Source organism: Athene noctua, chromosome 2 (assembly GCF_965140245.1).
Source record: "Athene noctua chromosome 2, bAthNoc1.hap1.1, whole genome shotgun sequence".
In the NCBI taxonomy this organism is placed as follows: domain Eukaryota; kingdom Metazoa; phylum Chordata; class Aves; order Strigiformes; family Strigidae; genus Athene; species Athene noctua.
Window position 1 is genome coordinate 1772576 of NC_134038.1, and position 27951 is coordinate 1800526.

At 52.0% G+C, this 27951-nt stretch overlaps 1 protein-coding gene across 1 annotated transcript in view; it reads left to right on the forward strand.

Moving 5' to 3' along the window:
- The first annotated feature begins 6640 nt into the window (after positions 1-6640).
- The window catches only part of ZC3H3 (zinc finger CCCH-type containing 3), a 199420-nt gene continuing 178109 nt past the window's right edge, over positions 6641-27951 (forward strand). The window contains exons 1-3 of the mRNA XM_074898330.1: positions 6641-6716; positions 8885-10277; positions 14735-14931. Coding sequence (XP_074754431.1) covers positions 6671-6716; positions 8885-10277; positions 14735-14931 — 1636 coding nt within the window. The 5' untranslated portion in view covers positions 6641-6670. The remainder of the gene's footprint in view (positions 6717-8884; positions 10278-14734; positions 14932-27951) is intronic.

The window sequence follows — 27951 nt, forward strand, 5'->3', positions numbered from 1 at the left end:
TTGGGGGGTGTCTGGAGCTGTCTGGGAGAGAAGGGTCTGGGGGTTCTCAGTGACAAGCAGCTGAGCAGGAGCCAGCAGTGTGCCCGGGGGCCAAGAAAGCCAACGGCCTCCTGGCTTGGGTCAGCACTGGTGTGACCAGCAGGAGCAGGGAGGTGACAGTCCCTGTGCTCTGCACTGGGGAGGCCACACCTGGAGGTTGTGTCCAGGTTTGGGCACCTCAATCCCAGAGAGATCTGGAGGGGCTGGAGCGAGGGCAGAGGAGGGCAACGAGGCTGGGGAAGGGCTGGAGAATCAATCCTGTGAGGAGGCAGGGCAGGAGCTGGGAGTGTTCAGTGTGAGGAGGAGGAGGCTGAGGGGAGCCCTCATCCCTCTCTGCAGCTCCTGCCAGGACATTGCAGAGAGGCTGGGGCTGGGCTCTGCTCCCAGGGGATCAGGGACAGGACAAGAGGGAACGGCTGGAAACTGCCCCAGGGGAGGCTCAGGCTGGGCAGGAGGAGAAAATGTTTCCCAGCAAGAGTGGTCCGAGAGTGGAAGAGGCTGCCCAGGGAGGGGGGAGTCCCCATCCCTGGGGGGGTTTCAGGGCCGTTGGGATGAGCTGTGGGGGATGTGGGGTAGGGGAGAGCTTTGTAGAGTCGGGCTGAGGGTTGGACTCGCTGACCCCGAGGGGCTTTTCCAACCTGAAGGATTCGGTGATTCTGTAAAAGCTTGATGTAATGCTCCAGCTGAGACTCAGAGATCCCCCCCTGACAGAATAACCATTGTGCTGTCCTATACACAACGCTCCTGGAAATGGATCCCAGGCAGTGCTGGGCGTTTTAGGCAGAGCAGGGGGATCCGGGTATCCTGGGAGATCCCGGTGCCTTTGTAAACCTGCTGGCGGGAGCAGGCAGCAGAACCACCAGTGCCTCCCACTCACCCTGTCATCAGGCCTCTGCAATCTGCTGGTGCAGTGCTTCACGAAGTTGGGTGTTTTAGCTTGTCTCAGCAAGTTTAGGGAAAGCCATCGAGAGACTCCAGACTAAACCAAAGCTGATGAGGCCATGATTTCAAACGCGTGAGCAGCTTAATTGGGTCCTATTGCACGCCTGTCACTGGATCGGCAGTACGGGTGATGTTTAAGTCCATTAGAGGGATTAGCACCATGTTTATTCTGGGCTGAATGAGACAATTTAATTTCTCTTAAATGTGCTACCCTCCCCAGGGCGTTTTCTCACGCGCAGACACCCTGCCAGCACAGCGTCAAAAAATCTGCACTTGCTTTTTACTGTTTTTTTAATTAAATTAGACTTACAAACAAGTGTCATGCAAGCATGGTGCTATGAACAAAGAACAAGTGCCGTGAATTCCTGTAGCTTTCAGATGTGCTGCTTGTACGAGGCATCGAGCCGGTGAGGTGGCTGGATGGGTAACGCTTCCTCACGGTGGGCTGAAAAGGAAAAAAAAAAAATGTTTATTTTAGTGATGCAGCATCCTTATCTCTCCTTTGCCCTTTGCTCGGGGGAGATATGTGCAAGTACAGCACGTCCCGAGGCACGATGCTCCTCTCCGTTCCCTGGAGAAGATCCAGTTCATGCTTATCACAGTGTCCGTGCTCCTTTGGATGCCCACAGCCCACCAAAGCTTTCCTTCTGGGGAGCACCCAAGGAGCATCAGAGGAGGATCCCAAGTGGCCCGAGACCCTCCAGCACTGCCTTGCCCCATACATTGCTTTTTCTAGTTACATATTTTGCCATAGATTGGCAAAACAGGGCCCACTGCTCTTAGCTCGCTCTTTGCTGAGGTTGGGTTTTATGGGAGTGGTGGATACATGGCTTCCCTACGTTAAAAATTAGCTTTTCCTCTGTGTGTGCTGAATTAATTTCAATTCAGAGCAGCCCGTTCTAGCTCATTTATGCAAGCCACTCGAATTCTTGTGCCAGCACAAGGGAGGGAACGAGCAGCTGGGAGCGGAGGAGGCTTCTTTTGGCAGAAGTGCCAATTTCTGCCAGTTTAAAGCAGTTACAAAACTCTAGGTGGGGCTTCGTGATTGATTAAAGCTGAACTGAGGCTGCCCAAAGGGAAGAGATCCGGTATCTTTGCCCGCCTGGTCCCCAGCCCGTTCCCATACCTGCAGGACTTTGCGGCAGGAGAAGCTGCCAGGGTTTTTTTGCAGTCTTAGGGCTTCAGGGGAGGCTAATAAGGGCCAGGCTCCCTGATCGCTTTGTATTTTGAAGCCTTTGCTACCATCTGTATAAAGTGATCTATTCCTGTTGGCTGGCTCTTCCTCATATTCCACCGCTAAATTGCTTTAAAAGGCCACTGAACACACCGTCAATAATTTACTAAATCTACCTTTCCGAGCAGGCAAATCATGGGCTTGCCCCGGGGACGTGATTTGATCAGAACCAGAAGAGGCAGAACTCCGTAACTGTGATGGGAAGCGAGATGTCCCAAGGGACAGCTTCTGGTTTACATGATTTAAGGTTGATGATGGGTTGCTTTTATAAGGTTCCCTTCATGGCAGCGTGTCCTGGTTTCGTCTGGGGTAGAGCTAATTGGTTTGGGTTTTATTTTTCTTCTTTCTTAGCAGATAGCGCCGTGTTTTGGATTCAGTATGGGATTCGATATGAGAAGAATGTTGATAATCTCCTGAGGTTTTGAGTTGCTGCTGAGAAATCAAGGACATCGCAACTTCTCATGTCCTGCCAGTGCGCTGGTACACAAGAAGCTGCGGGGGAGCAGAGCCAAAACAACGGCCCCAAACTGGCCAATGGACTATTCCACACGATCTAACGTTGAGCTCGGTACATAGATAAGGGATGAGCAGGAAGCTCCACTCGGGTTTTTGGGACGGTGGTCTCAGGATTCTCTTTTCTCTGGGATCACCAACCGGGAACGGGCTGAGCATCCGTCAGTGCGTGGTGAGCGATCGCATGGTACATTATCTGTTTGTATTTTCTATTATTACTATTATCGTTATTATTTTAATTTTATTTCTATTATTAAATTGTTTTTACCTCAACCTATGAGTCTCCTTACCCCTCTAGCTCTGTTGGCCGTTCCCTGGGGGTGAGGGAGGCTGAGTGAATGGCTGCGTGGTGTTTGGCTGCTGGCCGGGTTTAAACCACGACAGAGTGTATAGAAGGAAACAACAGTGCGCTGGTGCAGCTACTTGGCTCACCCTTTTTTTTTTTTTCCCCCAAATTGTTTAAAAAATAATTTTAGGCTGGATTTTTATCTCCTTTGCAGACTTGAGGTTCTATTATGGCTTTATTTAAAGTTATGGGGTATATTCGCTTAGGGAAGAATGAAATTATTCCAAAAACAAACTTCTTAAGGATAATGTCCATGTAAATGATAAAATATAACAACAACCAAATAAAACAACAACCCCCAGCAGCGCTACACGCTTGGGAAAGAGTGTGGCTGGAGAGCTGCTGGAGAGAGAGGGACCTGGGGGGATTGAGAATGAGCCAGAGTGTGCCCAGGGGGCCAAGGAGGGCAACGGCATCCTGGCTTGTGTCAGCACTGGCGTGGCCAGCAGGGACAGGGAAGGGATCTGAGCCCTGGGCTCGGCACTGGGGAGGCCGCCCCTCGCTGAGGGGGTTCAGTTCTGGGCCCCTCACCCCAAAAAGGCCATTGAATGACTCGAGCGTGGCCAGAGAAGGGCAACGGAGCTGGGGCAGGGTCTGGAGCACAGGTCTGCTGGGGAGCGGCTGGGGGCACTGGGGGGGTTCAGTCTGGAGCAGAGGAGGCTGAGGGGAGACCTCCTGGCCCTCTGCAACTCCCTGCCAGGAGGGGGCAGAGAGGGGGGATGAGTCTCTGGAGCCAAGGCCCCAGCGCCAGGCCCCGAGGGAATGGCCTCAAGCTGCCCAGGGCAGGGTCAGGCTGGCTCTGAGGAAGGATTTCTGTGCAGAAGGGGCTGTTGGGCCTTGGAATGGGCTGCCCAGGGCAGGGGGGAGTCCCCGAGATCCCTGGAGGGGTTGAAGAGTCGGGCTGAGCCAGCGCTGAGGGATCTGGGGGAGTTGGGAACGGTCAGGGGGAGGGTCATGGTTGGGCTGGGGGAGCTGCAAGGGCTTTTCCAACCCAGATGATTCTGGGATTCTGTGAAATTTTGTTCTCTGGTTGCACTCTGAGTTGGATGGATACACTTTGTGGATATTCCTGATTTGTACTGGTAACAAGGGGTCATCTGACTTCCAGGTTGGCAGATGTGCTCAGGGGGTAGAGTTCAGGACAAAGAAAGTCATTCTAGGGGATAGGGACTGGGACTGGACCTAAAAAACTGCTTTCAGCTCTTAATTTGCCCCTGGTTTCTGGGAGGAATTGAGAGGGGGGGGGGGAATGTGAACTGTCCTGAAAGCTGCCCAGCTATTTTACTCTCCTGCTGCTGAAGCCTTGCCGGCACATCTATTGCACAGCAAAGGCTTTAAATTAAGAACCAAACTTGCCCATTCTTGCAGGAAGATGAACACATCTATGATTTTCTCCACTAATGCAAGCAATATTTGCAGCTCAGCTTCGGCACGAGTTGTCCTGCAAAACATTTTAAACTATTACAGCTGAACTGTGAGAAATAAGATTTATAAGGCTGACGTGTGAAATTTTAAGTTTCCTTGCTGGAGCTGGTCTTGTGGGGTCACCAGGATGTTCTTCCCCTTGTGCCTGCAGGCTGGGGGGTGGTGGGCTGTGGGCAGACGCTGGTGATGGGAGAGGGCAGAGATGGGTGGGGGGGCCCGGCTGGGCAGGGGACAGGGGATGGGGACAGCTGCGCCAGGGTGGGGTGGGGACAGGAGATGGGGAGAGCTGGACCAGGCTGTGCTGGGGCAAGGGACAGCTGGGATAACCCAGGCTGGGGACAGGGGGATGGGGATGTTGTCCCTCAAACAGTGTTCGGTACCCGGTGTGCAATAGGCCACTATTACACACAGAGCCAAGATATTTATTTATTCTGTGTTTGCTAAAAGTGGGTGCTAGGTGGTGGTTCCACAAAGCCAGCACACTGCACTGAAGAACTTCACTGTATTTATACGCTTCAAACTGCACAAATACACGTTTACTGTGATAACCATTGCTTAGCTTCTTATGACTTTGTCCCTCATTTGTTAGTGACATTTAAATTAGTTCTTGTTATGTAAATTAGCACACATGCTCCTTACAGGCGTGGGGGGGTACGCATCTTTTTGGTCTTGAATTGAGTCGGTGGTCGTGGTCTCCCCATGCCACCTTCACCTTTCCCCTAGTTATCGCTGATTTTCGCTGACTTCATGCTTCCCAGGCAATCATCCAGCCTTTGGGTGCCTTCTGGGGCACAATGTTCCCCTCTTATCAATATTCTGGCTCCTCGTCAAGGCTAAAGTCATTAGCAAGGTCTGCATCATTTATACAAAGTATCAGGCTTACACCATAGAGCCAGTGTTTAGCGGTCCTCCTCAGAAAATCAGTGCAGTCCATTCGATCCTAAATTAAAGTGTCACTATAGCTCAGGCATTAAATCGAACATATGGCTTTACTTAGTCTACAGGGACAGCTGGACAGCAGGGACAGGGGCTGGGGACAGCTGAGCCAGGATGAGACTGGGGACACAGGACAGCCAGGATAGCCCAGGCTGGGCACAGGGGCTGGGGAGAGCTGGGCCAGGCTGGGGTGGGGACAGGGGTGACCAGGGTAGCCGAGGCTGGGCACAGGGGCTGGGGACAACTGGACCAGGCTGTGACTATAGATGAGGGACAGCCGGGATAGCTCAGATTGGGGACAGGAGATGGGGACAGCTGTACCAGGCTGAGGTGGGGACATGGGCCAGCCAGGGTAGCCCAGGCTGGGCACAGGGACTGGGGACAGCTGGGCCAGGCTGGGGTGGGGACAGGGGTGACCAGGGTAGCCCAGGCTGGGCACAGGGGCTGGGGACAGCTGGGCCAGGCTGGGGTGGGGACGGGGGTGACCAGGGTAGCTCTGGCTGGGCACAGGGGCTGGGGACAGCTGGGCCAGGCTGGGTTGGGGACAGGGGTGACCAGGGTAGCCCAGGCTGGGCACAGGGGCTGGGGACAGCTGGGCCAGGCTGGGGTGGGGACAGGGGTGACCAGGGTAGCCCAGGCTGGGCACAGGGGCTGGGGACAGCTGGGCCAGGCTGGGGTGGGGACAGGGGTGACCAGGGTAGCCCAGGCTGGGCACAGGGGCTGGGGAGAGCTGGGCCAGGCTGGGGTGGGGACGGGGGTGACCAGGGTAGCCCTGGCTGGGCACAGGGGCTGGGGAGAGCTGGGCCAGACTGGGGTGGGGACAGGGGTGACCAGGGTAGCCCAGGCTGGGCACAGGGGCTGGGGAGAGCTGGGCCAGACTGGGGTGGGGACAGGGGTGACCAGGGTAGCCCAGGCTGGGCACAGGGGCTGGGGAGAGCTGGGCCAGGCTGGGCACAGGACAGAGGTTGGGGCCAACCGGGCCAGCCCTGGCTGGGGACCGGGCGCGGAGGGAGCCGGAGCCGGCCGGGCCCGGGCCCCGGGTTCAGCCTCGCCGGGAACTCGCAGGCCGGGGTTGGCGCCCCCGTTGCTAAGCGACGGCCGCGGCGGCTGCGGGAGTCACGTGACCGCGACGGCGCTCGCGCTCGCTCGCTCGCTCGCTCGCTCACGTGACCGGCCAACGGCCGTCGCGGGGTGATGACGTCGCGGTGCGGGGCGGGTGCGGGAGCGCTGCGGGGATGGAGGAGAGGGAGCGGCTGTGGCGGCAGATCCGCCTGCTGCAGGGTACGGCCGGGACGGCGGCGCGGGGCTGAGAGGGGACCCCCGAGTGCGGGACGGGAGGGAGCGGGGTGGGCTCTGAGGGAGGGGAGGGGGGGCTGTGGGGGGACCGGGGAGACGGAGGGGGGAAGGACGTGTTCTGAGGGGACCCTGGGGCCTGGGGGGGCGGGTGGTGAGGGGACCCCGGAGTCTGGGAGGGGGAGGGGCGGGTTTTGAGGGGACCCCAGAGTCCTGGGGAGGGGGCAGGGGCGGCTGTGAAGGGGATCTGGAGGGTGGGGGGTTGGGGGCGGGAGGAGCGGGTTGTGAGAGGGGGCCTGGGAAGCCTGGGGGGAGGGGAGGGCTGTGAAAGGGACCTTGGGAGTCTGGGAGGGGGGAGGGGAACGGAGAGGACCCTGGGGAGGGGGGGAGGGGAGGCCTGAGGCCTGGGAAGGGCCCAAGAGGTGGGGGAGGTGGAGAGCACCCAGGAGTGCTGGGGAGAAGGGGGGAGGGGAGAGGGCCCAGCAGTCCCCGGTGGGCCAAGACCGGGAGGGAACAGAGACTAGAGCCCGCTGGGGCGTTTGGGGGTCCCCACGGACTGGGGGGGGGAATCCCCACACTGCTGGCCCCTGCAGGGCCTGTGACCCTTGGGGCTGGGGTGTCCCCAGCCCTGCAGCCCCCGGGGCTGGTGGCACAGAGGTGGCATGTGCCCCTCGCCCTCCGTGCCTTGACTCCTCAGCATGGTGGAGGAGCAGGGAGGGGGGAGGATATATATTTGCATCCCCTTTCTTAGCTCTGGTGAGCATCAGCGCTTATTCTTAGCGCTATCTCACTCTATTTATAGACCTCAAGGTAATTTTTCCTCGTTAGTAAAGCTACAAACTCTGCTTGGGCCTTGTGGGGGATTTGCCTCTGTCCAGGAACTGCTATGTGGGAGTTGAGAGGGAGGAAAACACGGTCCTCACCTCCTCCAGGAGGGATCTGCTCTTCCAGCAGCTCTGTGAACCCTCATGTAGGAAAAAACCTTTCTACGCTGATATATCCCTAAAGTAAAAGCTCAAAAAATCCTTAAATGGAAAAACTTTTCTAGGCGGACCTGTCCCTAAAATAAAGGCTCAAAAATCTTTTGCTAATCCCTTTTGTTAGCAGGGTTTTCTAAACACTAAGGCTTAACAACAAGCGCAGGGCCTCTAATTGATGTGTCTGTCATCCAAACGACTTCGTGAATAGACCAAAGCACTGGGGAGGTGTGGTGGCTTGGCAGAGGGATGTGCAGTGACTCCACAGCAAAGCTGGGGCCTCCTCAGAGCCTCCTTGAAGAAGAGCCATGAAATTGGTGAAGAATCTAGAGCACAAGTTCTATGGGGAGCGACTGAGGGAACTGGGGGGGTTCAGTCTGGAGCAGAGGAGGCTGAGGGGAGACCTCCTGGCCCTCTGCAACTCCCTGCCAGGAGGGGGCAGAGAGGGGGGTGTTGGTCTCTTTTCCTGAGTAACAAGTGATAAGATGAAAGGAAATGGCCTCAAGTTTTGCCAGGGCAGGTTTAGATTGGATATTAGAAAAAATCTCCTCACCAAAAGGGTTATCAAGCTTTGGAACAGGCTGCTCAGGGAAGTGATGGAGTCGCGGTTCTGGGAGGTGTTTAAAAGATGGTTAGATGTGGTGCTTAGGGATGTGGTTTAGTGGTGGACTTGGCAGTGTGAGGTTAATGTTTGGACTCGATCTTAAAGGTCTTTCTCAACCTAAATATCTCTGTGCTTTGTGTTTGGGGCTGGCTGTGTTGGGCTCCGTGCATGAGCAGACCCTCAGAGACTGCTCTGAAAAGATATCTGGAAATAAAATCAGCGTGGTTTTTTTTTTTTTTTTTTTTTTTTAATATCAGGCTCCAGAAACAATAATTCAAGCATCCCTTTTGGCAGATAAAAAAAAAAGAGCGTAAAGGGGCAAAATGTGCCTGACAGCACTAGTGCAGCATGTTAAGGGTCCGTCGGTGAGTCTGTGGTTCAGACCTGCCTTGAGCTGTCCTGCAAAATGGCTTTTGGGACTGACTTTCATGAGAATTGAGGGAGATATTTAAGTTTTTCCTTCCAGCACTGTTTTTATCTGCGGGAGCGATTGTCCTCGTTGCCACGTGAGCCCTGTGTTGCTGTTGGAATCCCATGGGATTGGTGATTAACAGACGCTGTTTTCTTCTCTGTAGGTCTCATAAACGACCATAAAAACATGCACGGGGACATGCCACGGCCGCTGCCATCCGTGCCACCGAGGTGGAACAACCCCCACCAGCCTACCTTCAGCAGGAGGGGGGTGTTTTCAGCCAGGTACCCCCAGCAGGCTCCCAGGGATTTCCAGCTGCGACAGGGCCATTCCTGGAGGAAAAAATATTCCCTTGTCAACCGGCCGCCGGGATCAGCGTTTGATGGTGGCAGCGGTGGAATTGCCAGCACGTCTCAGGCTTTTGGAAACAGTGTGGACCACCAGGCCCCTGAGCCACCAGAATCATCCCCGGAGAGACACGTGGACTTGACCACAGATGGTAATATAGTTGTGGGGATCCAGCTGCCACAGAGGGCTGGCCCGTTTGTGGATATGAAAGATTTTGCTGACGTGGGTTCTTACTGTGAGTTTTCTGGGCTGAAAACAGAGGTCACTGCTTCAGCTGACAGCGAAGACACGCAGAAATCTCAGTCTGTGAGCCAAAACGAAGAGACACGACCTTCTCTCTCCGTTTCATTTAGTTCATCTCACCGGTGCGTGAGCTCGGTGTACAGGAGCGTGTCGGATAAGCCTCGAACCGTGCGTGTGGCCAGCAGCTCCCCTGCCTCTTGTGGAAGCACCAGTGAAAGCGCCGTGACGCTGAAATCGGAGCCCCAACAGCCTTCGGTGTTGGCAAATGGCGAGGGGGCTCGGCACGTGGTACGGAGGAAGGCAGAACCACCGGCTCCTTGGCAGTCTGGTTGTGAGCAAGGCAGGGATGGTTTCAGAGAGCCGAAGCTTCTTGGAAACGGTGAGACATGCTCCAAACCAGCTCAGGCTGCCACTGTAGTGGTTGGGGGGGCTCCAGTGAAGAGCAAGTTTTCTGTAGTCCCCAAATCTGCCGGTCTCCAAAGAGCTGCCTCAACATCCGTCTCCAGCAAAGCTACGAAATTCAGGAAAACTAATTACACCTGGGTTGCAAACCCTGGTAAATGCTCTCGTGCTGTGAAGAGATGGGTTAGCCCTAGAGCTTCGGAAAGTGCCAAGAAAGTCGTTGGTGGAGCGGACAAAGTTGCTAAACTATCACCAAAAGCAGATTTGGGAGCAAAGCTGAAGAAATCGGGACTGCAGTCTAAATTGGGTGTTTCTCCCAGCAAGTATAAGTGGAAAGCCTCCAGCCTGCAGACCTCACCCTCCACGTCCAAGTCAGCGTTCAGGTGGCGATCCGAGGATCAGAAAAAGCCTCCAGCCTTCAACCTGCCTCGTGTGGCCCCGCTGCCTCCCAGCGCTGTGGAGGTTGGTCTCGGCGGGGTGAAATCCTCCTTCGGTGATGCCACGCTGTCCAGTTACAAAGTGAAGAGTCGGACAAAAATCATCAAGAGAAAAGGAAGCTCGGGGTAAGTTTCTGGTTGTCTTCGGAGCGGTGTGGTTGCACTGGTTGTATTTTGTGTCCATCGGCTTCACACAGGTCAGGGCTAAAAGTGAAACTGCAGTGAGGGTTGTTGTATACTGGAAGGTATTTTTCACAGAATCCCAGAATCCTTCAGGTTGGAAAAGCCCCTCGGGATCATGGAGTCCAACCCTCAGCCCGACTCTACAAAGTTCTCCCCTACCCCACATCCCCCACAGCTCATCCCAACGGCCCTGAAACCCCCCCAGGGATGGGGACTCCCCCCTCCCTGGGCAGCCTCTTCCACTCTCGGACCACTCTTGCTGGGAAACATTTTCTCCTCCTGCCCAGCCTGAGCCTCCCCTGGGGCAGTTTCCAGCCGTTCCCTCTTGTCCTGTCCCTGATCCCCTGGGAGCAGAGCCCAGCCCCAGGCTCTCTGCAATGTCCTGGCAGGAGCTGCAGAGAGGGATGAGGGCTCCCCTCAGCCTCCTCCTCCTCACCCTGAACACTCCCAGCTCCTGCCCTGCCTCCTCACAGGATTGATTCTCCAGCCCTTCCCCAGCCTCGTTGCCCTCCTCTGCCCTCGCTCCAGCCCCTCCAGATCTCTCTGGGATTGAGGTGCCCAAACCTGGACACAACCTCCAGGTGTGGCCTCCCCAGTGCAGAGCACAGGGACTGTCACCTCCCTGCTCCTGCTGGGCACACTAGTGCTGACCCAAGCCAGGAGGCCGTTGGCTTCCTTGGCTGCCTGCTTTTGCTTTTCTCTTTCCAATTGCAGTGTCTTTGTCTGGAGGCATCCTGCTTTCCCGGGTTGGAAGGCCTCAAATTTGAATTGTTTTAGCAGTCTGGGTAACTGACTTTAACATTTCAGACAGAGCTGGGTTTTCTTCTCATCTCCCATCCCTGTTCTCTGAAGACTTTGCCACAGCACTTAGGAGGCTCCTCCCTGACCTGAATAACAGACTAATATTCAAAGGGAAGGAAACAGCTGTCTTGATTTATTTTCCAACTCCCCTAATCTTGTTGTGTTGAGGAGATGGCGAAAAGAGAAGTGGTTTGAATCACATATTGTGTGTGGTCTGTCCCTGTGAAGTGTTGTGCAGATGGAGCAGGGGTGGGAGGTGAGCTCTGCTTGCTGGGAAGAAGCGCCGACCGTGGTGCTCTGCTGGTACTTTGCTCCCTTGGGTGCCATCCTTTATGCCACCCACTGCTGTAACCCAACGTGTCCTCCCTGGAGGCTCTCGCTCTTCCTTGTCGAGTCAGTGACAGATCTGTGGTTGTAGCTGCCTTGGGAGAACTGTGCCAGACCAGCGGATACTCCTGGGGTCTTGGGCAAGTTCTCCCCCCGGCCATGTCTCATAAGGACAGAGTAAAATGGGAAAGTTAGAAATGAAGCTTGGAGGAAGGAAAAGGCGTTTGGGCCGAGTTATCTGCAAAAGGGCTTTGCACTAGGCTGGGAATTTAGACTCTACAAAGAGACTTGGATAAATTAGATTGCTGGGTCAATGTCAACGGGATGAGCTTCAACAGGTCCAAGTGCCAGGTTCTGCCCTTGGGCCATCACAGCCCCCTGCATGGCTACAGGCTCGGGGGGTGTCTGGAGCTGTCTGGGGGAGAAGGGTCTGGGGGTTCTCAGTGACAAGCAGCTGAGCAGGAGCCAGCAGTGTGCCCGGGTGGCCAAGAAAGCCAACGGCCTCCTGGCTTGGGTCAGCACTGGTGTGACCAGCAGGAGCAGGGAGGTGACAGTCCCTGTGCTCTGCACTGGGGAGGCCACACCTGGAGGTTGTGTCCAGGTCTGGGCACCTCAATCCCAGAGAGATCTGGAGGGGCTGGAGCGAGGGCAGAGGAGGGCAACGAGGCTGGGGAAGGGCTGGAGAATCAATCCTGTGAGGAGGCAGGGCAGGAGCTGGGAGTGTTGAGTGTGAGGAGGAGGAGGCTGAGGGGAGCCCTCATCCCTCTCTGCAGCTCCTGCCAGGACATTGCAGAGAGGCTGGGGCTGGGCTCTGCTCCCAGGGGATCAGGGACAGGACAAGAGGGAACGGCTGGAAACTGCCCCAGGGGAGGCTCAGGCTGGGCAGGAGGAGAAAATGTTTCCCAGCAAGAGTGGTCCGAGAGTGGAAGAGGCTGCCCAGGGAGGGGGGAGTCCCCATCCCTGGGGGGGTTTCAGGGCCGTTGGGATGAGCTGTGGGGGATGTGGGGTAGGGGAGAACTTTGTAGAGTCGGGCTGAGGGTTGGACTCGCTGACCCCGAGGGGCTTTTCCAACCTGAAGGATTCGGTGAAACAGATTAGAAGTCGGGACTAAACTCTGAATGTCTGGTGTGTTGTGGGAGTGCTACATGGGCTTCATTGCGTTGTGCTCCTGGTGGGAGAGCTGCTCTGTGCTGCTCTTGGCAGGGCTGGATGAAGCCCAGCCTAGACTGCAGGGAAGGGATTAACGGGATGGGGTGAGGGTTGGTGGCACAGCTGTGTGACCTCTACTCTACCACTGAACTCGGAAATACTCTCAGCATTGTGGATGTGTGGTTTGGCCCCTTTCTTGCTGCAGTAACACCAAGCCTGAGCTCTTGAAAATTGAGGGCCATGGCCTAAATAACTGTTTTAAGTGATGCAGTGAGCTGGTAAGGTGGCACCGATTGAGAATCTGCTGCCTCGATTCCTGCTTCTGTTTCCCAGATCCGCTGCTCAGTGCTTCACCATAGGTTTCCATCCCTGTCTTGCTCTCCTGGTTTGTTAGGGAATGTGTCTGCGGGTGGATCGTGCTGGGAGGATCGATCACTCTGGAGCAAAGTACCTGGAGAAGCTGCGATTGTTTTGGATTATTTTTTAGGCAGTCGGGGGGGTGAGATCCCCACCCTCATTTCACTAAAATCTGGCAGGACGAGGGAAATGACTGTCCCCCTGTGCAGCTTCACCAGCGCCAAGTACCTCAAATACTGGGTTCAGTTTTGGGCCCCTCACTACAAGAAAACTTTGAGGTGCTGGAGTGTGTGTAGAGAAGGGCAGTGAAGCTGGTGAAGGGTCTAGACCAGTGGTTCTCTGTGGTCCACAGACCCCTGGGGGGCTCTGATGTCATCTCAGGGGGTCTGAGAAGGTTTGAAGCAGGGGTGGGGAACATCCAGCCTGGAAACATTTGGTCTTCCTTTTCCCACAGCCCTTTCCCCTCAATACTCATCTCATTCTCAAGCCCCCCGCCCCAGCCTGGCCTGACGTGCTAGTATCTTTGGTGCTAGTATGGTTGGTGGGACCCGCTTTAACTAGGTGGTTTTTCCCTGAAAGACATTTTCTTAACCCAACAGCCCCCTTTAGGGCCACAACAGAGCTGAAGTCTGCTCCTCCAAGTGGTGGCCCTGGACCTGTAAACAAAAATATACGGGCACTGAACGCAGACGGACAAGGGGGGAGATGAGAAGAGTTGTAAAAACTTTTCATCGAATTTTAATGTAAAAATCGGCATCAGATTCGGAATTAGCATGTTAAAACACCATAAAAATGGGTCTCTGGAGCAAGAAGAGTGTTGATGCTGTTATTTTAAGTTCATATGGAATCATTGCAATAAAGATATTATAATAGGAGTGTGTGCAGTAACAGATTAACTTATTCCCCTTCTTTCCAAATTTGAAGACCCTTCATGAGAAAATGGAAAGAAATATTGGATGCAGTCTAGTGCTTTAAATCTTGAGTTAAGTCTTGGTGGTCTGTGGCCACAAAAGGTATTTAAAGGGGTTCTGTGATAAAGGAAAGGTTGAGAACCCCTGATCTAAAGCACAGGTCTTATGCGGAGCGGCTGAGGGAACTGGGGGGATTTAGTGTGGAGAAGAGGAGGGTGAGGGGGGCCTTATTGCTCTCTACAACCCCCCGAAAGGAGGTTGTAGCAAGGTGGGTGTTGGTCGCTTTTCCTGAGTAACAAGTGATAAGATGAAAGGAAATGGCCTCAAGTTGTGCAAGGAGAGGTTTAGATTGGATATTAGGAAGAATTTCTTCACCGAAAGGAACAGATTTCCCTGAATTTTGTCACTGGAACAGGCTGCCCAGGGAAGTGGCTGAGTCCCCATCCCAGGAGGTGTTTAGAAGATGTGTAGATGTGGTGCTCAGGGACATGGGTTAGTGGTGGCCTTGGCAGTGTGAGCTTTACAGTTGGACACGATGATCTTCTTACAGGTCTTTTCCAACCTAAACGATTCTGTGATTCTCTCCTCTCCCCTGCATCAGCTGAGCACAAAGCAGAAGGGAAGGAGTTGAGTTAGGCTGTCAAATACCTCATTCTCCATCTGTGCTTTGCCAGAAATTCATCACGTTTGCCTGTTAACTTGCGATTTTCTGCTCGGTGGCTCGTGTCACCCTTGGGTGGGAGAGCAGCATGGAGCTGCTGGCCCAGCTTCTCTCCTCAGCTCCGGGCAAGGGGATCAAGTACATTTTGGTCGCCTCTCTGTTCCCTTCTAACTGTGTGGTGTTTCCCTTTGCAGTTCCCCAACGGAGAGGAAGAACGGCTCCTCGCCTACCACGCCTCTGAAAAGTCACTTCCATCTCAGGAAGAAAAACTCCTTGCGGGGAAAACCTTCTGTGACGCTGAAACGCTCCTCGCCCAAGGGCTTGGTGCAGATCACCAAGCACAGGCTCTGCAGGCTGCCGGCCACCAGGATGCAGGGCTCCTCCAAGGAAGGTAGGAACGGCTGTCCCAAAGGGTGACGGTGCTCGTTGACTGCGTGCTGGCAAAAAGGGAGGCTCTTGGATTTGGAAATGAGTTACCTCAGGTCTTCCAGGAGGTGAATCTGCTGTTGGTTGGTCCCGGAGCAAACATTTGAGGAGCAGAAGTTTGGTTGGAGTATTCTACCTTATCCCAGAGCTGTCTTGTGCTTTGACATCTCCATCCAAGGTCATTTTAAAGCTCTTTCTTGCTTTTAATGTGGTTTTGCTGGACTTGCAGGCATCAAATAGGAAGGTGCTCAAGGAAGGAAGAGGATGGCAGAGGCAGTAATATATCTGTAAGACTAATGTATTATTTTATTTTTTTTTTTTTTCATCGAGCAAAAAATTGTGCATGTAATGAGATACTCCTCTAGCAACTACAGAGCTACCTGCACCTGTATCCCAGTGCCATGTCAGCAGATATAGAGGTTTTGTATGTAATTTGCTTAAAATAACAATAATCAGAGGAATATTGGGTCCGTCATGTTTGTAGAGAGATGGGGATGAGTCTCTGGAGCCAAGGAGCCAGCGCCAGGCCCCGAGGGAATGGCCTCAAGCTGCCCAGGGCAGGGTCAGGCTGGCTCTGAGGAAGGATTTCTGTGCAGAAGGGGCTGTTGGGCGTTGGAATGGGCTGCCCAGGGCAGGGGGGAGTCCCCGGGATCCCTGGGGGGGTTGAAGAGTCGGGCTGAGCCAGCGCTGAGGGATCTGGGGGAGTTGGGAACGGTCAGGGGGAGGGTCATGGTTGGGCTGGAGGAGCTTCAGGGGCTTTTCCAACCCAGATGATTCTGGGATTCTGTAGACTGGTAGTTTGCCTCCATGTCCTGCTGCTTTGGGTTAGTGCTTGTCAGAGCAAAAATCACCTGCTTGGGGCCGGGAGAGCTGCTCCTGCGCGGGTGTGAAATGGTGGTGTGATGTTTCTGTCTCAGAGTCTGTCTCTGCTATTCAGTGGTGATGTGATCACAGAGCAGTGGCTTCGCTCCCCTCAGATGTAGTTTTCTCAGACGTGTGTGAAGTGTGTTTTGTCGGTGTGTTTGTGCTGTGCTCCTTCCCCTGTGGCAGGGGGGTCGGTGAGGCTGCGGGTGGGCATCGCTTGCGTGGGGAGGGCTGTTCCGGCCATGACGTAGCTGTGACATTCCTCCAAAAGCAAAGCTGTTGAGCTTCTGTTTTCAGGAAGATGATTTTGTGGTTTCCTGCTCTGTGGTTCACCTAACGAGCTTACATGTGTATTATGTGTGATTATAGTTATTTTGTCTTCGAATAGCTGCGTTGAGGTGTTGCTGTGTTTTGATGGCTGAAAAGAGAAGAACGGAGGCTTGCAGTTCAGGAAAGGGAAAGGCTTTTTCTGGGAGGAGAAGGAAACAATTTTTCTTTCCTTTATGTGTGTTTGAAGAGGGGTTTGGAGGGCTGGGCGGGATGCTGGGAGAAGAATTTTCCCTCTGGTGCTTTAGGAGGTGGGCAATGACTTGGGAGAGGGGCAGGGAGAATAAGATGTACATTTGTGCATTGATGGTCCTGCATGCGAGCAGTTGCTTGGCTTTGGGGCTGAATCTTGCTCCATTTGAGGATGTCAGCAAACCCTCTGGTGTCTAAAGAAGTGTGAAGGCTGCACCTCCAGCTGCTGTGGTGAAAGTTTTCGTGCAGAGTATGAAGGCAGCCTGTACGGTTGGAGGTCTTGGTCGTGCTGGCACTGGGATTCCTCTTCTGTGGTTTCTGAAAACCAGAGGTGGTGGATATGGCACGTGGTCGGATCCAGCCGTGATGGCGATGGGGGGGCCACGAGGTTTTTTTTGGGTGATGGTGATGTGTGGGATGGGGAATGCAACATTTCCGCCTCCCAGGAACTGTGAACTGTCTATTCTGGGGTGAATTTAGGACTCGGCCCTCACAAACTGCTTGGTGGGGACCTTTCTCCAGTGTGGCACATCTAATACAGGTCAATAAATAAATTTTTATGCTGTAAAGCTCCTTTTTAAAGAACTTCCTGTGCTTGTTGAGAGCCTGATAGGAGTGGCTGTGCTGTAGACCCTGGAGATACGGAGCAATATGAGGTTGCAACAGCATTTTATGTATGAGAAAATGGAGACACTGCTGGTTACAGGGATGTAAACTGGGTGATCCAGGACCAGACCTGAGGTTAAACCAGATCTTTGTTCTCCATGTAGCTCCCTGTTTACACCTGGGTTTGTGCAGAGCAGAGGCCTTGTTGTAGTTTGCTCAGCTGTGTGTGTTGTCGGGGAGGTCGCAGCACTGAAGCTGCTGCCTTGGGAAGGCTCCTCACACCCGTGGAAACTCGCTTGACTTACCAAACGTTTCTTCTTTTTGGAAGCTGTCCGTAAAAAAGTGTGCCTAACCAAATGAAGGTTAAAAATATACGATCAAAATCTTTTTGCCCCCTCTGGGAGCCTGACTGGCAGCTGCCAAAAGCCCATGTCTTTTGTGAATGTATTCCTAATTCTCGTTCCTTGATTGAAGGTAATGTTCTCATACTGAAAAGATTTTTGATCTTAAACTGCATAGGGCTGAAAATATATAGATAGAGCAGAAATATGGTTGCGCTCCTGGCTTTGTTCAAAGTAAAGCTGGCAAATAAAGAAGTTTAGAGATGAAAGTAGGGAAAAAAAATGGAATACAGGTCTGGAAGTGACTTTGGGAGACTGTGTAGTTCATTCCCCCGCCCAAAAGTGGATCAGATTATCAAAGCTTCCCTGATAGCTAGCCAAGCCTAGCATGGACAAAACCCTGGTTTAGAAGTTGTGAGTTGTCTGCGTTGAAGTCATGGACATTATTTTCCAGTTTGGATCTGAGCATTTTTCAATTTTAGTTCAGAGATGTGGAAACTGGCATCTGCTTTAAGAAAACTTGGTGACTGTGCCTCGTGGCTCTTTTTCTTTGCAAACTGCAGCCACCTGCTGTAAAAATGTGTCTTGATTCGGTTCTTAAAATAGCTAAAAGCAAAAGGAAATGTCCCGCCTGCCTTTTCCTGTGTGTGTATGTGTGTGTGTGCACATGTAAGACTATTCTTCCTCAGTTCATAAATGCCACCAATCCTCCTTTTCCCCATCCCTCGCTGTCCTAGTGGGAGCACGGATGCTGATGCCTTAGTTGATTCACGGAAAAAAAGACTCTACATCTCGAGTAGAGTTATACAGCAGGGATGTTTTACTCCAGATGGGGCGCAAGGGGATCTCTCCACAAAGCTTACACACCAACAGCACATTTTACCAAGAATTTATAGAGTGTGGATATCCATATTCAGTGGATTACGTAACACAAACATACATATGCATGAGTGAGGCTGGGTTAGTTCTAGAGGCTGGTGTCAGCAGTTGATGTTCTCTTTGCACCTGCCCATTGCCTCCTGGGGGGCGTCTTTGGGAGGAAGGCTCGTAGTCTTTCTCACCTTGTTTTTTCCTCAGAGCACGCACAGATTCTTTTGACCAATTTCTTGAATAACAAGAGTGTTTTTCAGCTGGTTTACTCATTCTGTCTTATCTAAGAGAACCAATAGAACTCCTACCATCCATACATGGCTGTCTTTACTCATTACCAAGACCCAACTGGTTAGAGCACACCTGTTCCCCAAGGACAAAACCATAATATTTTGCTGAACATTATAGTTCTTGGTAGATTTTCACAGTGAACTGCTTTGTTTTATGAACACAGTAGTCCTGGGTAAAATTCCACAGAACAGTCTGGGCAAGCAGGATTCTTAGCAATATTAAAAATTACTATAAGTAATACTGTAACTTGCTGTAAATAAGTTGCTAAGCAGTTTTCAATAAGTAAATAAGTCTCAAAACAAGTAATCATTTTTCTGTATCATAGTGAAATAAAAATGCTTCCCCACCATAATTATGAAATGGCTTCTAAATTTCTTTCTTGCTTTCTTCAGTGGAGAGGAATTATGCTCCAGTAGATGAGCCATTATTTGGACTGGAAAATGGCCTGGCAAGTGGCACTGGGATCCATTCACTTGACGCTCTGAAAGGACTCCTTAGGCTGCCTTTCTCTTCCCTGAGGAGGAGGGTACAAGGTTTTTTTCTGCTGTACTTGCTGTCCTCAGCTCTGAATTAAACACATCCTTCCGCTAGGACAACCTTGCGTAGTCGAGATCTTTTGCCGGGTCTGTTTTCTGCTGACGTGGTGACTGTGAGAACTTGGCCGTGTGTCCTTTTCCTGGAGAGGTTTTCTAAGATGCGTCACAACGATGTCAGTTTGACAGTTCTTGTCATCTTTTCTCTACCCTGGGTACAGGTTTTCCTCTCGCTGCTGGGCCGTTGGGTGATAAATGCTGATGGAGGTGGTTCAGGGAGATGGTTGCTGATAATCTAACTTGTGTTGTACCATCACCTCGGGGGTTCCCAGAGGACTTGGTTGCCTCCTTCCCGTGCCGTTGGCAGCTCTGTGAGGTTCTTGCTGAGCGATTCATGGCTGCTTTGCTTCTCCAGTTAGTAGAGAAATTCAAGCAAGAGTCTTGACGGCTTTAAATGAATTTTGGCAGGGTTGGGGTTGCTCGAGGACTTGCGAGGTCCTCAGAACTTGAGCCCCAAACATCCCTGCTTTTATTATACCTTCCTCCTGGCAGCAGCAGCCTTGCCTGTAGCACAGAGGCCTAGTGACCAAGTCCATCACACCTTGACCCTTCACACTTACCTTCATAATTAACCGGTGTATTTGATTCCCTTGATTAGAATTGAGTTTATAGGTTTGAATCCTTTATGCCTTAAGGCTTTTCTTTGAGGGGGTTCAATCCTAGGCAGTGTATTTGCAGCTTAATGTGTTGAACTAGTCTTATGCTCTGGGTTTCTACAGCTGTTGAATTATTGCTGGACTGTTCCTACATGTGCTTGGGCTTTCTTCTCTTTTTTTTTTTTTTTTTTTTTTTTTTTTCACCAAGGAGACATGTGTGGTCTAGTACAAAAAGGTTGTTAGATGCTGGATGGGGTGTGGATGTTTTCAAGGCAGAATCCTCAAGTCTGATGAGAGAGCCCAGCCACTGAGAAGGTGTGGAGCAGCGTGGACATCACTGACGTTTGGTGCCTTAAACATATAATTATGTATATAGTAGGTGTTGTCTGGTTTTACAGCGAGCTGGGAATAAGTGAAGGCTTGTGGGTTCAATTCTTGGGGCTCTCGGGTTATTCGAGAGGGTTGTTTTTATTTCTCTCTGCTTGTGCAAAGTCAGGGTGTTAATGGTGTAGTGGAATTGTTAAATCTTGCCATTTCTTGCAAGAGAAGTAGGTGGGGTACAGAGATGTTACTGGGAGACTCTGGGAGCAGAATGGGGCAAGAATGGGGCGGAGAGACTGATGTTAAATCTCCAGCAGCCATTGCCTCTTGCTGGGAGCAGACTGGTGATGGTCCTGGGCCAGATGAGTGACTTCCCTTGCATTCGTTTTGTGTCTGGACATGCACAGCCCAGCTAACAAACCGATTAAAAAGCTGGATGGTTGATGTCGGTCTCGTGATCGTGCTGGATGGATATGGTTGGGCTACAGGGTTGTGGAGGAGCAGCTGGAGAGCTGCCAGCCAGAGACGGACTGGGGGGGGGGTTGATTGCCAGCCGGCTGAACAGGAGCCAGCAGTGTGCCCAGGGGGCCAAGGAGGGCAACGGCATCCTGGCTTGTGTCAGCACTGGCGTGGCCAGCAGGGACAGGGAAGGGATCTGAGCCCTGGGCTCGGCACTGGGGAGGCCGCCCCTCGCTGGGGGGGTTCAGTTCTGGGCCCCTCACCCCAAAAAGGCCATTGAATGACTCGAGCGTGGCCAGAGAAGGGCAACGGAGCTGGGGCAGGGTCTGGAGCACAGGTCTGCTGGGGAGCGGCTGGGGGCACTGGGGGGGTTCAGTCTGGAGCAGAGGAGGCTGAGGGGAGACCTCCTGGCCCTCTGCAACTCCCTGCCAGGAGGGGGCAGAGAGGGGGGATGAGTCTCTGGAGCCAAGGCCCCAGCGCCAGGCCCCGAGGGAATGGCCTCAAGCTGCCCAGGGCAGGGTCAGGCTGGCTCTGAGGAAGGATTTCTGTGCAGAAGGGGCTGTTGGGCGTTGGAATGGGCTGCCCAGGGCAGGGGGGAGTCCCCGGGATCCCTGGAGGGGTTGAAGAGTCGGGCTGAGCCAGCGCTGAGGGATCTGGGGGAGTTGGGAACGGTCAGGGGGAGGGTCATGGTTGGGCTGGAGGAGCTTCAAGGTCCTTTCCAACCCGGATGATTCTGTGATTATGCGGAGCCTGGATCCGACAGGTGTCTGTGTGGTGACTGAACACCCAACGTGCTGCATTCCCAAGGGTGCTGCTGGATCCCCCATCAACAGAAACAGTGCGTGTATCAGGGCTGAGGATGGAAGGGTGGCTGGGGAGGAGCGTGTCCTACTTCGTGAGGGCAAAAAGCTGGGTCAGCCCCTTCCTTCCCTGCGGTGTGACACAGCTTTGCTTGTTTGTCCTGTTAAACAGGCTTTTGAGATACATTGGTTCTGCCTTTCCCAAGCGCGCCTGGTCCTCTCCTGACTCTCCAATTCTCTTTTTGGACCCAAACAGACCTGTTCGATCTCCTGCAGTGGGGCAGCTCTCCCAGCCACTGCTGAGACCTGGTTTCAAACGTGTGTTTGTTGTATTCAGAGGTGCCTGCCTTGGTGGGAATTGCTCAGTTTTCATTTCAGGTTCAGTGATTGTACTAGAGAGAAGATGGGAAGTGGCAGCCTGGTAGCAGCTCTCTCAGGATTATTTAGGTTGCTCTCCTGAGGAACGTTATACCTGTAGCTGTTATCAATTAACTGCAAAATACTCATTTGATTAAGAGGAACATTTAATAACCACCCAGAAATTGGGGTATGGCCCAAATCGAAGTTTCTCTGATGGGACAGTAGAGTGGTGAAGCATTTCTAATGCAGAGTGGTCTGTTCCTCCAGGTATTTTAACACAGGGCTTGTGCTGGGCCAGAATGCGTAGGGAGGAGCTTGACCAAAGCAAAGAGGAATAGAAAATGTTCTGTTGCTCAGAGGAATAGAAAATGTTCTGTTGCTCAGTGGAACCAAATGTATGTTGATAAGCCTTTTGATGTTGGACTTCTTGTCCACTTAGGCCTTAATATTAATGTGTCATTAATATTGAAGACTTCCTTTTTTTCTTTCCTGTTCTCCCCATTTAACTTCTTAGATTCTTTTTGGAGGGAAGGAGAACTTGGAGATAATTGCTTTGCTGGGAGTTGTGACTCTGCTCAGGGAACACGGCTCTGCTTTGGGCATGGTTGTGAGCCTGATGAAACCACTGCTCTTCCTCTTGTTTGAACTGGCTTCACAACTTCTGTGCGGCGTCTGCTTCATTTGGCACCTGCATGTTTCAGATCTGTGTCTGAACGTCAGGCTTCGTATATCCATTTATCTCTAGAAGTGGCAGATCGGGCTGTCTCGCTTGCCTCTGGTGTCGGCTAGATGGTTTAGATCTGAATCGGGGATCTGGTACAAGAGGGGCAAAAAAGGCAGCGGTTGCTTCTCTTTATCCAGGGAAAAGCGGGAGCTCAGTTTTGGGCGCCTGACTCCAAAAAGGCCATTGAATGACTCGAGCGTGGCCAGAGAAGGGCAACGGAGCTGGGGCAGGGTCTGGAGCACAGGTCTGCTGGGGAGCGGCTGGGGGAACTGGGGGGGTTCAGTCTGGAGCAGAGGAGGCTGAGGGGAGACCTCCTGGCCCTCTGCAACTCCCTGCCAGGAGGGGGCAGAGAGGGGGGATGAGTCTCTGGAGCCAAGGCCCCAGCGCCAGGCCCCGAGGGAATGGCCTCAAGCTGCCCAGGGCAGGGTCAGGCTGGCTCTGAGGAAGGATTTCTGTGCAGAAGGGGCTGTTGGGCGTTGGAATGGGCTGCCCAGGGCAGGGGGGAGTCCCCGGGATCCCTGGAGGGGTTGAAGAGTCGGGCTGAGCCAGCGCTGAGGGATCTGGGGGAGTTGGGAACGGTCAGGGGGAGGGTCATGGTTGGGCTGGAGGAGCTGCAAGGGCTTTTCCAACCCGGATGATTCTGGGATTCTGTGGCTAACAAGGGTTCAGGCAGCTGAAGATGGTCCTCAGGCCACTGCTGCCACTGTTGCATAGGAATAATACAGTCCTTTTGAATGCAAGCTGAAGTTATCTATGTGATTTCTTTCTTGTTTTCTTCGAACATATATATATATGTATATACACTTTTTTCAAATGACTTACCATAATTGGAAGTGGTTTTACAGCCTGAACTTTTAATTCCTCTGTTAACTGTGTGAGAGTTGTGTTGGGAAGGTTGCTGGGCTCTGCCCTCTCACTGCAATCCCTTTTTCAGGAAGCAGGGAGTCGACTGGTAATTAAGATGTAGGTGGAGTTCCCACAGATGACAATGCCCCCAGCCTTTTTTTGTTTGTTTGTTTGTTTGTTTTTTTTTTTTTAATTTATTTTTATTTTTTTTTAAATTTTTTTGGCATCTGAACTAAAGGATTTGATTTGGAGTATAAATTCCGGGCTCCTGTTCTGTATTTGCCAAGTAACTTTCCTGCCAATAAGGGTATGTTGCAATTATGTGGTCTAAATGGCAAATGTCTATCCTGAATTGCCTTTCTGTTGCTCATTTGTTACAGCAAATAGCCAATATAATAAAATCCTGGTGTATATGTTGGGACAACATTGCTTTTTGGCCGTGTGCTGTCTGATTAGCTTGGGCAGCTTTCATCTGCTTTCTCCAAACTAGACGTGGGGTTATTCCCAAAAGTGCAGGGCTGTGATGTCTTTATCACCAGTTTTAAGTGAAAACATCAACTTCTAAGTGAGGTTTGACTGATCCAGAGGTGATCCAGAGGGCTGTGCCTGCTCCTCCTGTACTACAAGTCCTGTGCCAGCAGTGCGGACGTGGGAATCCCCCCTCTTTTCCAACAGCCTTTTACTCCCAGCTCTAGCTGGTGGCCTGTGTGACATCTTGCAGGATGAGGCCTTTTTTCATCAAAAACAAGAGTTGAGAGACAGGTGAGTTGTGAACCTTTCCTCACCCTTGCAAAAAAATCAATGCTGTTGCTCTCCTTGGCTGCCACAGCTCTTGTGCAACACCAGTGTGCTGGGAAAATGTTCAGGCATTCAGCATGACAGTGCTGTTGTTTCTTATTCCCCTGGCTTTTTTTGCTAGGAAAAACTAGAAATAAGTATTTAAAATTAAGATTTTTTTTTTTTTTTTTTAAAAAGTTCCTTTTAACGTGGAAGATGTGACTGCTTTATGGATGAGGAACCGTGCCGTGCCTGTTGGCTGCATGTCCGGCGCGGGAGCAGCAGCTGTACGGTGTGCTGGGACAAGCAGGAGAACTGGGGATTTTGGGGAGTCTCTCGTGCTGCCCTTCCTTCCCCGCAGCCCTGCAGAGGGCACTCGTGCCCCTCGTATCTCCCCGGTCCACCTTTTTCTGGTTATTGATGGCCTAATTTCGTCTTTATGTGAAAGAAAGCAGATATCAAGTAATTTGCAGCAATAACCTGCTAATGCTGGGCCAGTATCAAAACTCCCATGTTCATTTCAAGTGGCAGATAAAACACTAATATATAATTATCCTTGCAAATTGGATTGTTTTAAATAACCAAAAGGCTATGGCCAGGAGAAAACTATCCCATTTCCCTTGAGTTACTATTGCAGTGTAATTGCTGCGTTCAATCAATTTCCTTGGCATTAGAAATTCCATCACAATCAACATTAAGCTTTATTCATTGTGATGGCTAAGAGCCGGGCCATTTCTCCTCTTTTCCTTAACTGGCAAAATTAATCAGGGAAAAGATTTTAAACATTTACCCGTGCGAAAGAGGTCAGCTCTGCCACTATATTGCTCAGCAGATAAGGGGGCTAATAAAAAGAAAATTGAATTACTAATGATCGCCAGGAACAGAGTATATAAAACCTGGCAATCGCCCGGTTCAGGAAAAAGGAGAATCAATTTTCTTCGGACAAGGTGCGCTCATTTTTTATTTTGGCGCATATTATCAGCAATTTAATTTGAAAGCGCATAAACAGGAGGAAACAGTTAGAAAATAATGAGCCCAAAGGTGTAAAATGCTGCAGGATATATGCTGTACACAATTTATTTGGCACAACAGATAATCACTTTAATTGAATTCAAAACTGCATTGTTCAGCAGCAGTGTGGGCTGCCCGCCTCGCCCGGGGGGATTACAGAATATTACAAAGATGCCGGCAAGAGGCTCCTCGGTGTCTTTTCCCCTCCGTAATGTCCCCTTCCAGGCAGGACTTCTCAGCCGTGTGCCCGGGATTGCTTAGGCACAGTCACAGCTGGCTGAAAGCAGAAGATGGAGAAAGCGAGAGGCAGATTTCTCTAGGGACCCTTCCTTATTGTGTCGCTATGTATATTTGTTTCTTAAATAATTTCCTGTTTGATGGTTCGGTGCGAGAGCATCACGTAAACCTGCAGCGCGGAAACCGGTCGCGTCGTCTTCTGCTTCAGGATGAACTTACGCTGTGTCCTAACTGAACCTCCTGAGCTAAAAACCTAACTCCCTCCTGCTTGTAGTGATCTCCTGGTCTGCGTATGAAACTAGTTTTTAAGTAGCGGCTTTTGGATTGTTGCTGGGGGAGGCGGGTGGCGGGAGAGACGCTTTTGCGGCTGCGGGTTGGCAGGATTGTCGCTGCGCGGAGCTGCGCGGCGAGGGATGTCTCTGGCTGTGCCGCCCAGGTTCATCCTTTAATTTCTTTTGTTCTTTAGGTTTGGAGAACGGAGTGGACTCGTGCCGGGGTGGGAATAATACTGTTACTCAGCACTTTGCCTGTTCAGAGCGCTTGGCAGGTGTTAACTAGTGAAATGGTGGTTTGGGAAGGTGGCACCGGAGGGGCTGCGTTACCGTCTCTGCCGTACACGTGCCTTGGCAAAGGAGGCCAAGTAGAAGAGGAGGCTGAGGGGAGACCTCCTGGCCCTCTGCAACTCCCTGCCAGGAGGGGGCAGAGAGGGGGGATGAGTCTCTGGAGCCAAGGCCCCAGCGCCAGGCCCCGAGGGAATGGCCTCAAGCTGCCCAGGGCAGGGTCAGGCTGGCTCTGAGGAAGGATTTCTGTGCAGAAGGGGCTGTTGGGCGTTGGAATGGGCTGCCCAGGGCAGGGGGGAGTCCCCGGGATCCCTGGGGGGGTTGAAGAGTCGGGCTGAGCCAGCGCTGAGGGATCTGGGGGAGTTGGGAACGGTCAGGGGGAGGGTCATGGTTGGGCTGGAGGAGCTGCAAGGGCTTTTCCAACCCAGATGATTCTGGGATTCTGGAGAACTGTAGCAGCGACCAGTCTGTGGCCATGCAAATCTGTGACCAGAGCAAGAGTAAATTTTGAGCCTATCCTTTGTTGCATCCACTACATGCACAGCTAGGAGACTAGTCTGTCTGTTTTCCCCCCTTTAAAACATTCCTTTCCTGCTTATCTTTGCCTTTCTCCTGCTCCAGATTGCGATAAGACAGCAGTTTGTGTTACCAGCTTCCTGCTTGTCCTCTGTTGCCACCACCAGCACTCAAGCTGGCTTCTCTGTAAATGTGCTGAATAGAAGGAAATCCTGTTTGTATTTGCTTCTTTCCAGAGAGAAATTCCGTCAGGATTCATAAAACCCGCTTTACCCTGCCATCTGCAGAGTTTCTACAACTCTTTAATTTCAGTCAGAGTGATGGTCACCTTCCAAAAAAATTCCCTAAACCCTAATTTTTCTTTCTGCTTGCTCAATAACACAAGCTGTGTGGGATGAGGGTGTTGCGACGAGCAAGGGGCTTTCGCTCGGCAAAAGGCTGGCGGCAGAAGTGGAAGGAGCTGCTTTGCATTACTCGTGCCCAGGCGGGTGCAGAAAGTAAACGGGGCGTAAATGGTGAGGACTAAGTTATGGCTGGCATCTGAATGCTCAGCTGCTGTTAATTTTATTGACACTGGGTGTTTGTATCCCTCTGGCAGCTTTGAAAATCTCAGCAATGGGTTTTATACCTTCTTCTATTTTGTTTTTTTTTTTTTTTTTCCTTCTAACGTGAAGGCCAATCAGTAAAAATTTCTAATGGGGAGATTCCTGTTAGGGCACTGTGGTTCGGGGTTTTTTTGTTTTTTTTTTTTTTGAAGTTGTATTCTTTGGGGTTTTTTTTGTTCTTTTCAGTGAATCTCTGAGGTGTTGCTGCTGTTTGAGGTGACATCTCCCATCGTGTTACGTCTGAATTAAGCCGGTGCAATGTCTCTGTTACGTCTTACTAGGAGGCGGCAGAGGTGGCGATCCTTGCCCTCGAAGGAAGCCCTTGTATCACACGCAGCCCAGCTCAAGACCCCTTGGATTCTTTGCTCCATCATTAGTCTCGTTTTTCCAAGCAGTTCCTTCCTAGCTTATCCGAACCCTTCGCAGGTTCACCGCTCGAGGCCAGCCAGGCTAACGGCGTTCCGCTGTCACACGTAGGTTTGACCTTGCCCATAAATCATTATGTTGTCAGGTCTCTCTTCTCACTTTCACTGGCTTGTCCTTGGGAGCCAGGAGTGGAGTGTGGCTGGCGAAGTGGCTGCTCACTCCTTTGCAGTAATTGGGAAAAGTTCACATACTTGGCTTTTTGCCGGCACCGGTTACGTCTGTGTTCGTAAGTAACGGTTTTGGGTTTCTGGCTTTACTTGGCATTTACAGGTGACTTGTCCCAAGCTGCAAGAGGAGCTGCAGGCAGCCAGCAGCGGGGATTCTGTTTTCAGAACCCTCTTTTAAAAATAACAAGCTGCTTCGAGGGAGGGAAGTCAGCGTTGCTAAACGAGGAGGTGTCACCATGTAGACAGCCTCCTCCCCAGCGCTCGGCTCCAGCACTCGGAGTTGGAGTCGGGTAAAACAGCGACTGCAGTAGGGACAACATCCAGGCCGAAATGCTTCAAAGACATGATCTCTAGATAAAAATGAGGGCAAGGCGCTCCTTGTGTGTCTGTGAGACCTGTGGATAGGCCTCTGCCAGGTGATGAGCACCTGGGGAAGAGCAGAGACTCTTCCCTTGACATAGAGTCACTTTAAATTATACTTAGTTTCTGTGTCTGC